Genomic DNA, 10,894 nt, shown 5'->3' with positions numbered 1-10,894 from the left:
GGGACATTGCTATTGCCCATTGCCCATCATACTGTTTTTACTTTTTAGGCAGAGAAAATCATGATCATGCATCAACCTTATGTTGCAGTTATTGAAATCACCATCCCGAACCCTCTTGCTTAAACTACCACTGAAGGACCAAAATAGTTTTTTTATAACATATAATGGTAACCTCTACTCTCTGGGTCAAAAAAATCTTAAATAACAATTTAAATAAAAATCAATTAAGTCTTTTTAAAAATCGTAAAATTATAAACAAAATTTATCCAAAAAAGAGTTATAAAGATTTTAAAATTATAAATTTTTTATTAAAAAAATAACAATACTGATCTATTAAAATCTAATGGTTATAAGAATTTTTTTAAATTTCGACCCTTACTCTTTTATTAGGCCTGAATTGTTATTTTTTAAGCACTTTTTTAATACAAATTTGTTTATAATTTTAAAAAAATTTAAATTTTAAAAGGGCTTAATTAATTTTTTAAAAATTTGTTTCTAAGGTGTTTTTTACCATTTAACCTTATTAGTTTTAAAAAAAATTAATTTACTTTTTATAAAAAGAGTAAGGGTTGAATTGAATAGATGTATAAAGGTTGAGAGTTAAATTTATCTTTATATTTTATATATAAATACCAAATTTTAATCGATGAGCTATTTGACTCACTATAAGACATATATCATCTAATTTGTTCATTTTTCAGTAAAATAAAATTCAAAATATGTGAGAGGGTTTTTGTGTTACTTTTACCACACCCCTCTAAAGCTTCCTCTACATTCCCAAGGTCCCGAGTCTCACAAAGATTCCCCCCCTCCCCCAATCCACTTTCCTTGTCTGAGTTAAAGGACTCTTCTGTTTCCCGCCAAAATAAGCTTTTCTTGTCCTCCCTTTAATTACTGTCCCTCTTTCCCTCCATCCAGACAGTGAGTGAAAAGTAATCAAACAATGAAGGGGGCATCCAAAGTAATCATGGGTGCAACACTAGTAATGGTGGTCACCCTTGCCTTTGTTTTAGCTCTTATCCTAGTGTTGCTAGCCGAGCTCTATTGCTCTCTCTTACTCCGCCGCCGCCGCCGTCACCTCAAACACTCCCCCACCTCTGGCTCCGCCGTTACCGACACAACAACGGTTGCCACCACCCCCACCGTTACTACTTCTTCCTTCCCTGAATCAACCAGTCCCCTTAGTAGCTTCTATGCACAAGGAGTTCTTCATGCACCTAGGGACTTCCTCTTCTCATCAGCACTCCCTAACAAGGTTGAAAACGATAATCATGCCACTTTCCTCCATCATGTCGTTCAAATCCATTCCCGAGAATCAAACACAAGGGCTGACCAATTTGGAATATTGCCTCCCACATCTCCATCGACATCCTTTGCGGCCTCCCCTAACCCTGTTGAGGAAATCTCAGTTCAAGTGAGCCCCGAGAGTGCTACAATTTGTAAAGAGAATTTAGTTTATATATCGAATCCCATTTACGACAACGATGCAGGCAGCAGGCCGGAGCCGGACACTCCGTTCGAGACGCCGGATACATCGCATTCACGTTTAGAAAAAAGTGGTTCATCAGGGGATGATGAGAAGGGTCAGTTTAGAATTTACTCACCCCCAATGACACCTCCATTGAGTCCAATGAAGAAGCTCCCAGCACAGGCATGTTCTGTCTCTCTTAGAGATGTTGGGTCTTTAGCCACTTCGGCTAGCGAATCCAATTGTAATAATGGTCTTTCATCATCTTCATCAGGTTCTCCCTGCACTTCACCTTCATGGTGATACCCATACCAGCTAAGCAACAGTGAAACCTTTAGTATTTTAATCTTTATGCCCCCTTTTTTTCGTTTTAACTGTTGGTGAATATAATTTCCCAATGTTTCTAACAACGTATGTTTTGGCAAGCGTGGCAATGGCTCAGCCACCAAGGCCACGCCCCCCATTGCTAACTGGAATTCCTAGGTTTTTGTTTGTGTTTTTTGCTTTGTTGGATCCATTTGCTTGTTGTGACTGTGGTTTGATGTTTTTGCAACGTTGTTTGACAGCACAAAAATAAAGTTTTCTGCTCTGGTTTTGGTTTTTCGGGGAAATTAAATAATGCATGTGATATTGGAAACAGACAAACAGTACAAAAAATGCAGTAGAAACTAAAAAGCCAAAAGAAGATAAAGAAAAAAGAAAAGAAAATCTCTATTTTTGAGTGGCCTCGAATGGTGATTTCAATGCATTAAAAGCCAAAACACAAAATCGTCATCTGCAAGGGTTTTTATCCACAATATAAAAAGAGAGGTGAACTTGATTTTAAATTTTTATGAGCTCCATGTATAGGGTAAGAAGCTTCAGTTGTCTGAACTGACTGACTGGATTTATTAATCATAGATTAGTGTGTAAGGCACTCTAGCCTTAAAATGAAAACGACAACAATCCTTATGTCTTACAAATTATACCAGTGAGCAGCAACATATCTATCTATATGTAAACCCATTTATTAGGCCAAAATATATAGCAGTCCAACCTTATATAATAAATGGAATGGGACCTACCAAGATGGAAATTTTAACCTAGGAGCCGCAACCATGCTTGAAATATACTAGTATGAATCAGTTAGTGGCAATGAGGATATCAATTAAACTTGGAAAGTGACAAGAATATTTGATTTAAAGTAGAGCAACAGGAGGGGTTCATTGCAGATTTTGGTGTGGAAGGGTGGGACATAAGTTGCATGATCCCCTTGGAAATGCAAAATCCAGATTTATTACCATTGCCCTCTCCTATGGATGTTAATATTTGAATTTATATTTATTAGAAGCAAAATGATGGATGAAGGGGAAAAGGTTCCAAGGCCGACACTCGGGTAAATGTTCTTTCATGACTAGGATCTATCTTGCGTATCCACTCTAGATACGTGACAGACGAATCTGATAATGTTCAATATATGTTTCCACAAATCGACAAGCCTATGCGATGTGCTTTGTTGGAGTTTTGGAAGCACTAAACCCATTTCTGTATGAACATCCGAAATATATATTTCCAGGACAAATGGCTCCACTCCCAGCAATAATTATAAATGTTATACCTCCTAATTTTGCTTCTAACTCACCTTTGCTTAAACTTAATCCATTTTACTTGTAAATGGAATAATCTGATGTTACTGAGGTTTGGGCTTGAGTGTCTGATACATGCAAAGAATTTTAATAATGAAGGCAGAGAAGGTTCCTTGTATAAAACTTTTGATATATAGACTGCACTGCCGGCCTAACAATTCAGTAACCAAATTCGTATCTTTGCATTAACCCATTATTCATTTCGAGTTCCATGATCAGCTCTTCCATAAAAGGAATGCATTTGAAATTGATAATAAAAGCTTTTGTGTTTGAGCATTGAACATACAGCAGATATTCATCAATGTGACTTAGGCCAGGGTGCAGCTTAGTAATCAAAGGGAATTGCATAGATCTTAGTAATTAACTTAACATAACAGCCAGGTTTTATTCATATGAAAACCGAATGCTCAGTCTCAGAACACAGATGTCAATGACACAAATTACATACAAGTTATACAGCTAGCCTTGGATCAGGAGCAACAGAAGAACCTTCTTCCCGTTTCTTGCGGTCTGCTATGCAACTTCATTCCAGTATGCCGAGACGGAGCAGCTTTTGCCAACTTCTTCGCTGTGAGAATAACAAACAAGCTAATGCAGATTGAGGGAACTAATTTCTCAAAAAACAAGTTAAATTCATGTTCTAAACCATTTGGTCTTACGGTTTATGATTACTGGTCAAGTTATGAAAGAAACCGGCATATAGAATACAGTATTTTACCTATTTCATAGAAAAGCTCATTGACGTTGTGTGCAGTCTTTGCAGATGTTTCAAGGAAATTCAAGCCATTTTCTTTGGCATATAGCTCACCTTCCTGCATAAAACATTGAAACCGGCTTCAACATATACAAGGCTTATTCAACTTTTTCAATTTTACATGTTTCCCCTCTCACTGTTCTAGGCAATGGTGATTCAGCCGTCATACTAATTGAAAATGGAAAAACACATAATTGAATCAAATATCAGATTGCATGTACCTCATTTCCCACTTTTCTCTTTTCTTCCAAGTCAACCTTGTTTGCTACCAAGAACTTCATCAGATTTGGATTTCCTAACATTGATCAAACATCATTTTAAGAAATACTAAACATGCTTGAATTTATCAGTTCACAGCACCATTGCTAATCTTTTATGTTTTGTCAATTACCTTGTCTTTGCAGTTCTTGAACCCATTTTTTGGCACGCTCAAATGACTCCTGAAAGACCAACCCTCATTTGATCATATTGACATCCAATATACAAAGCATAAATGAACGAACATGTCAAATAATTACCGAGCTAGTCAAATCATAGACCACAACAGCAGCGGCTGCGCCACGGTAGTACATAGGAGCCAAGCTGTGGTATCTCTCCTGACCTGCGGTGTCCCATATATCTAACTTTATGGTGGCTTCATTTAGTGACAATACCTGAGTGAAGAAGGCTGCTCCGATTGTCGATTCCTACATAATTTTTACACTTATGAATGACATTTATCTTGCTGATATTACAAAGCCTGAAAATAGAGAAAAAAAAAAAGAAAGAAAAAGTAACCTGGAAATCGGAAAATTGGCCTCTGACAAATCTCGATACCAAGCTTGTTTTCCCAGCTCCCATATCCCCAAGAAATACCTGGGAAAATGGAAAACAAGAAACCAGTCACCAACCAAACCATTTTCTGAATCCAAAGCTTTACTATTTTAAACCCAACAAGCAATCATTAAATCAAAACCAAAAGAGAAAAGGGAAAGACATACCCACCAGCTTGGCTTGTATGTTCTTGTTTCTCGTCTTTGCCATCAACGCTTTGATTAGAATTCCTAGAAACAAACAGAAAACAGGGAGTTGCAGAGAAGTTCAGAAGAGAAATGGGGATTGAGAAAAAGAAAGGAAATTTTAGTTTGAAAAGCAAAACGTTAGCAGAGAAAAAGCTTATTAGTTAGAAATAGTAACGATAAGAAAATGGCTAGCTCCAGGGAAATGTCAAACAGTGAGTGTAGGAAGATGGGAAGGCCAAAAAACGGGAGTGGAAATAGCAGATGCTGTCTCCTAAGGAAGACCGCGCGGACTGGTAGTTTTGTCAGTTGACTAGTAAGTTAGTTTACAGTTGCTTTAGATTTAGCTTTGGGGCTCCGACTGTTTTTATTTTTTATTATTAGATTCCTTGTGAAAGTTTGATGAAACATTCATTAGCAGAGTAGGAAAAACTCCATTTCAATATGGGTATAACATGCTACCCGTTGAAGAAGGAAATATGAAAAAGATAATTACAATATGCAGCAAAGTTATTATATTATCGATAAACACTGAATTGATAAAATAAAACATAAATGTCTATATTTATGGGCTTACAAAGAAACTACCTTAACACAAAAATAGCTAACAACTTATTCAATTAAACTGAAAATCTAGAACTAACAAAGATTCTACCGAGATACGTGGTCAACTAAACAACCCACTACTTTGAATTAATCCTCAACACTCTTCCTTAATTCAAAGTTTCAGACACCAAGTAGACTTTTAAAATAGCTGAACTTCAAGTGATCACCCCTAAACCTAAAGTGAAAACATTTGCTGATACACTTCTTCTATCTTCTAAAGAACTTGCCCAATCACTATCTGTGAACCCACACAATCTAAAATTTGAAGTTTTTGAGTACCAAATGCCATACTCCAAAGTTCCAGCAATGTACCACAAGACTCGTTTTGCCGCTCCATAAATGCACCTCTCACATAAATTAAGAGAGCCAATTTTTGGTAGTCCAAGAATATTGAGATGTCCATACCTCAAATGTCATAGCCTCTTGTCATCCTTTGCACTTGCAACAAGAACAAAGTTCTCCATGTTTGAAACATCTTGTTTGGAGTCATGTGGACATGGACTTGTTTGCCTGACTTTTTGTTTTTGATGATACATGCATCATCATCAAATATGACAGAATATCCATCAGCCATTAGTTGTCCAACACTCAATAAATTGTATCCTAAATCAAGAACAAATTGAACATTGTCATAAATTTTTCCTTCTCTATGGCTAGTAAAAAATTTCACCGTGCCTTTTCCTTCAACTTGCATATCCCTTTTGTTCTCAAGCTGCACATTTATCTTTTGTGACTCATCAAGCACCTTGAACAAGGATTTGGTGCCTGTCATATGATTCGGACAGCCACTGTCCACAAACCACAAATCATTTAGCTTATGGTTAACACCAATACAAGCCATAAAAAGCTTGTTTTCCTCGTCACTTTCTGCTGCAAAGTTAATTTTTTTTATCCTTATACCAGCAATCAGCTTTTATATGCCCATATCTGTTGCAATGATAACATTTTATGCCATATTTTATGTTACCTTGTTCATTGTATTACCTCTGTCCATCATTCCTTCCTCTGCCTTTGTCATAACCACGGCTACGACCACCACGAAATCTTCCTCTTCCTCGATCATTGTTTGTTGAACGGTCATTGTCGCCTTGATTTGTGAATGTCTCCTCACTACAGCAAAAAAGACTTTTAGCGGCGTTTTTTAGGCTTTTAACGGCATTTTTTTAGGCTTTTAACGGCGCTTTAACAAGTGCCGCAAAAAGCGCCGATATAGACACCGCTGCTAACTTTAGCGGCGTTTATTTGGAAAAACGCCGCTAAAGATCGTGACCTTTAGCGGCACTTCCCACACAATCGCCACTAAAGATCGTGACCTTTAGTGGCGCTTCCCCCACAAACGCTGCTAAAGCTCGTGACCTTTAGCGGCGCTTCTCCAACAAACGCCGCTAAAGATCTTGGCCTTTAGCGGCGCTTCTACCACAAACAACACTAAAACTCATGACCTTTAGCGGCGTTTTTTCACAAATGCCACTAAAAACATGACTTTTAAAAAATATATTTTAATTAAATAATATTTATTTCTATTATGTTTTATTTTTGAAATTTAAACTTTAAACTATATACTTCTAAGGATAAAAAATATTAATTAAATTAAATTTTCTATTAAAATTTTAACTTTAAAGCTAAATATAAAAATTAATGAATTTAAATTTAGAATTAAAATATTATGTTTAAATAAATGAGCAATCTACCTCACAGCTCATCTGATCTTTATTAACTCGGCCAAATATAAAAGAAGCTACAAAACACGTAATAATTAACAATCATGGTTAAATAAGCTAGTACACAAGGTAGCTACAAAACCCTGTTTCAATAACACCAAATTCAAGTTCCGACTAAGATAAACGACCATGGAATACAACATTAAATAACACTCCACTTGAAGAAGTGCTAAGCTTTGGATTTTCCGGCTTGAAGAGATTGAATCCTCTACTACACCTTCAATATCTAAAGGATGCAAAACCAAATGATCAGATAAACCAACAAACTTGGTAAACAACAGAGATGTTAAAAATGAAAAACATTATGACATAGCATCTTCTGTTTCCTTTTGATCTTGCTCAAATCGCATTAGGATCTATGAAATATTTAACAAACATCATTATCATAAAGACATACATATCGATGAAGAAAATAATCTTCAAACTGCTAAGAAAACTAGCAACTTCCAATTCATGATTCATGAAAACCAAAAACACGTGTTTTTTAGCAAGTTCTGGTAATGCATATTGACATTAAATTTCATGAAGAAGCCTAAGTTGCCAGGTAAAAGCAAGCAAAATGAGTTGCATGATAGGAATTGCATATTTTTATAATTATCTTTAAAAACAAGTCGGCAATTGACTGTAAATTTTGGCAAATAGAATAACATATTCCAGGAATTCCTGCTTAACCATCTACATCAATGCTATCTCCAGTGCATCAAATCTAATACAAGTGAGGAATTCAATGTCACATTTGTCAAGGGTTATTTCAGCTGAAGAAAAACAATTCTAAAATAAATAACAGATAAGTTCCTCCTTAAAATGCAAAGATTAAATAGTCACTTATATCCAATTTATAAAACATTATGACATAGCAGAGGTAAAGAGCAACCTGTAACCAAGAAAATAAATTACATTTCCTCTACGGTCTATAGAGAACTGACAATCGAAGAACCAAAAGTAATAGACATAATATAAATTATTAACCTGAGAACAACTGATCTTTTCTCTTTTGTACCATGATTTGAAAAATAATAACGATGGTGATTTTTATTTTCTTTAATGTTTTTTTACATTCAAAATTATATTTATTTGATTAAAATAGTACAAAAAAAACTCAAAAAAAATATTAACCTATAAAATAAAAAAAGTTTTTTAAATAAAAAAGTTTTTCTTTACTCATGTGAGCCAGTCACCTAATAAAACACAATTTACTTTTTCATACCTACTTACTGCTTACAGCTACTACTTTCCTTTTTTATTCCTTTCAAATCTTACAGACAGCTACTAATTGAAGGTTGAATAATGCAACTAACGAACATAAATAATAATTAAATCGATTAATCAATTCCATGCTGTGGTGCAAGTCCAGGGGCCATATACTTGCATGAATTGTTTATATTTTTCATCAAGTACTTAATTTCTAGATATTTTTCACTTGGATGAAAATTTCACTTCAATTTTTGTAAGAACCATTTACCAAGTTCACACATATATTGCTTGAATGAACCAATACTGCAAGACACACAGTTAACAAAGTTCACGATTACCATTAAGCAATAAATTACATGTAATTTATAATAAAATGTTTGAATTTGAGAGTATATCATGTTGGTTTTCTCTATTTTTGCTTCTCCCAAAGAGCAGAGCTCAAATATTACCTTATTTCATTATGATGGTTCTGCTTCATACTTACCTTTTCGAAAGGAGCTGATGCATTTATGGAAGGACTTGAAGTCTTTGTGTCTTGTTGTATAATTCGACCATGTGAAATTTCACCTGAGTAAGATAAAATAAAGGAATTGTCTCATCTATAAATCAAACTTGAAATGATATTCACATCTGTCAGTAGATAACATAATTTCTTTCCCCTTCTTCAAACCACATGCCATAAGTTAGAAACATAACCATCGTAGTTACCTTTGGTACGTAACAGGTTCCTCTGTCAATCCAGTAGACTGCATTTCTAATATACAGACTTCAGGCTCCGTTTATCAATAAGTTCGAAGGATTATCAAAGAAATGCTAAAAGACAAAGAAGGCATGCAAAGATTTAATCACTTACAGCAAACTGGTTAGTTAAATCCTGATGCTTATATTTATTGGACATCTCTTCAATTGGTTCATTGCCTTTGGACTGCTGTTGTTGTTTCCTTCATACACCTATTTCATAAGTGACACATTCAACACACATTTGTATTAGCAGGTAAAAAGCACCAAGTCCCAACATTACCTCTCAATATCTTCGACCATGATCAAGATAACTGTAACCTTCATCTTTTTTTCTATGAAAACCAGCTTTAGTCAGCTCATCTTCATCACTTTCAGCAGCTTTACTCAACTCATCTTCAGCTGAAGTTCTTCTTTCTCAAGTTCTTCCAACCTTGACATTATACTGCCATGCTCTGCCTTTTCCACAGCCGAAGGAAATATCAATTGTAGAATGCCCAATGCTGAAGAAGCTCCCACTAAACTCCGATACTGCAAAAGGACAAACGCTCATCATTTTAGAAGATGAGTAGTGAATAAAATGTTTGAGACTATTTTGCATAAAGCGCTCCATTTCCATGAAATAAAATAAGGAACTAGAATACAACACTAACCATGGTAAAAAATCAGAACAAGGCAGGCATACAACTACAGAATAGCCATCACACATGGCAGATATGCTTAAAGGAGCAAGCTTTAAATCAAACATATTAATTATAAACACTAAAAGATTTAATTTTTTTCTTTTCCTTGGAACCAAAAACAAAATTCAAACATCATTTTTACTTACAAGAAGAAAACTGTAAAAATCCAAAATTCAAATTTATGAACTGCAAAGTTGCCCTAGAGAGTAACAACATACATAGAGGAACTTCTTAAGATCTCTTCCTGAAGCAATATCCCGCAAGACGGTAAAAGCCAGGTTAGTCTCAAACCTAAGTGCTTCGGCAAACTCTATAACTGGATCCTTAGGTATATGAAACTTTTAATAAATTGACAATCCCAAAATTTATTCGCTTCAATGAAGCAAAAAAGAAAGAAAGTAATCTTTACTAGAGATAATCACATCCATTTAGTTAAAATTCAGAGATTCAATTTTTTTTTATTTTTCTCAAGCTAAAACAAATGTTAAGAGATTAAAAACCATGATTAAGCTCAAACAGCACCAATTAATCAATACCGAAAGCACAATATACGTTAATAGGCCAAATCTACTTCTTCAATGAACACCAAAAAATCAAAGAAATCAGGAATTAAACTCGTATTCATTACAAAAATTTATAAACTTAAAAGAAAACCCAGGCCTCTAAAAGCTAAAAAATAGTGTACAAATTTAAGAAATGAAGAAATGGGGTTTTGTTAACATACATTAGCCTCCACAAAAAACGTGGTGTACGGACCTTTCTCTCCCAAAGAGACGGAAAACTTTGGCCTTGATCGACGACTCTGATGGCTTATCGTTGTCGGAATCAGAGGAAGAATCATGGCCGTGAATCTTCTCAGCTAGCTTCTCCATCAGTGATTCCTCGTGCTTCTCTTTGTGCTCACCCATTTTTTTCCCACCCAAATTCTAGAACCGATCTACTCGTTTCTAATGCTTTGAAAGTGTGAAGATCGAGACAAGAAAATTAGGGAGGGAGAGAAAGCGAGAGAGAGAGAGGTCGCGTTTGCAAAGTTAAAGGTTTTAGGGGAGGAAATTAGGGGTTTCAGGGGGGAAATTTGGGGATAAAATGGCCGGATTTTTTTTAAGT

General features: G+C 35.2%; 2 protein-coding genes across 19 annotated transcripts; one reads left to right on the top strand and one right to left on the bottom strand.

Moving 5' to 3' along the window:
* Positions 1 to 742: 742 nt before the first annotated feature.
* Positions 743 to 2,068, top strand: LOC107901224 (uncharacterized). The gene has a single exon (XM_016827145.2). It carries the CDS (start codon positions 944 to 946, stop codon positions 1,769 to 1,771), a length of 828 nt encoding a protein of 275 aa, XP_016682634.1. The 5' UTR covers positions 743 to 943; the 3' UTR covers positions 1,772 to 2,068.
* Positions 2,069 to 3,453: 1,385 nt separating this feature from the next.
* On the bottom strand, positions 3,454 to 10,894 carry LOC107901223 (ras-related protein Rab5). Of its 18 annotated transcripts, none has more exons than XM_041095273.1 (14): positions 10,512 to 10,894; positions 9,388 to 9,635; positions 9,220 to 9,317; positions 9,075 to 9,120; positions 8,851 to 8,933; positions 7,143 to 7,398; positions 6,436 to 6,561; positions 4,832 to 4,890; positions 4,625 to 4,702; positions 4,366 to 4,533; positions 4,239 to 4,287; positions 4,069 to 4,142; positions 3,812 to 3,905; positions 3,454 to 3,661 (listed from the first exon to the last, which is right to left on the bottom strand). In XM_041095273.1, exons 7-14 carry the CDS (start codon positions 6,530 to 6,532, stop codon positions 3,564 to 3,566), a joined length of 717 nt encoding a protein of 238 aa, XP_040951207.1. In that variant the 5' UTR covers positions 6,533 to 6,561; positions 7,143 to 7,398; positions 8,851 to 8,933; positions 9,075 to 9,120; positions 9,220 to 9,317; positions 9,388 to 9,635; positions 10,512 to 10,894; the 3' UTR covers positions 3,454 to 3,563. The 18 variants fall into 18 exon arrangements, with proteins under 18 accessions (XP_040951207.1, XP_016682627.1, XP_040951209.1 ...); XM_016827138.2 differs by having other exon boundaries at positions 9,075 to 9,112; XM_041095275.1 differs by adding exons at positions 5,857 to 5,961; positions 6,122 to 6,239 and having other exon boundaries at positions 6,419 to 6,561; positions 7,143 to 8,933; positions 9,075 to 9,317; positions 10,512 to 10,893.

This window comes from Gossypium hirsutum, chromosome D06, assembly GCF_007990345.1.
Source record: "Gossypium hirsutum isolate 1008001.06 chromosome D06, Gossypium_hirsutum_v2.1, whole genome shotgun sequence".
NCBI lineage: Eukaryota > Viridiplantae > Streptophyta > Magnoliopsida > Malvales > Malvaceae > Gossypium > Gossypium hirsutum.
This window is presented reverse-complemented; position numbering and strand designations above follow the sequence as displayed.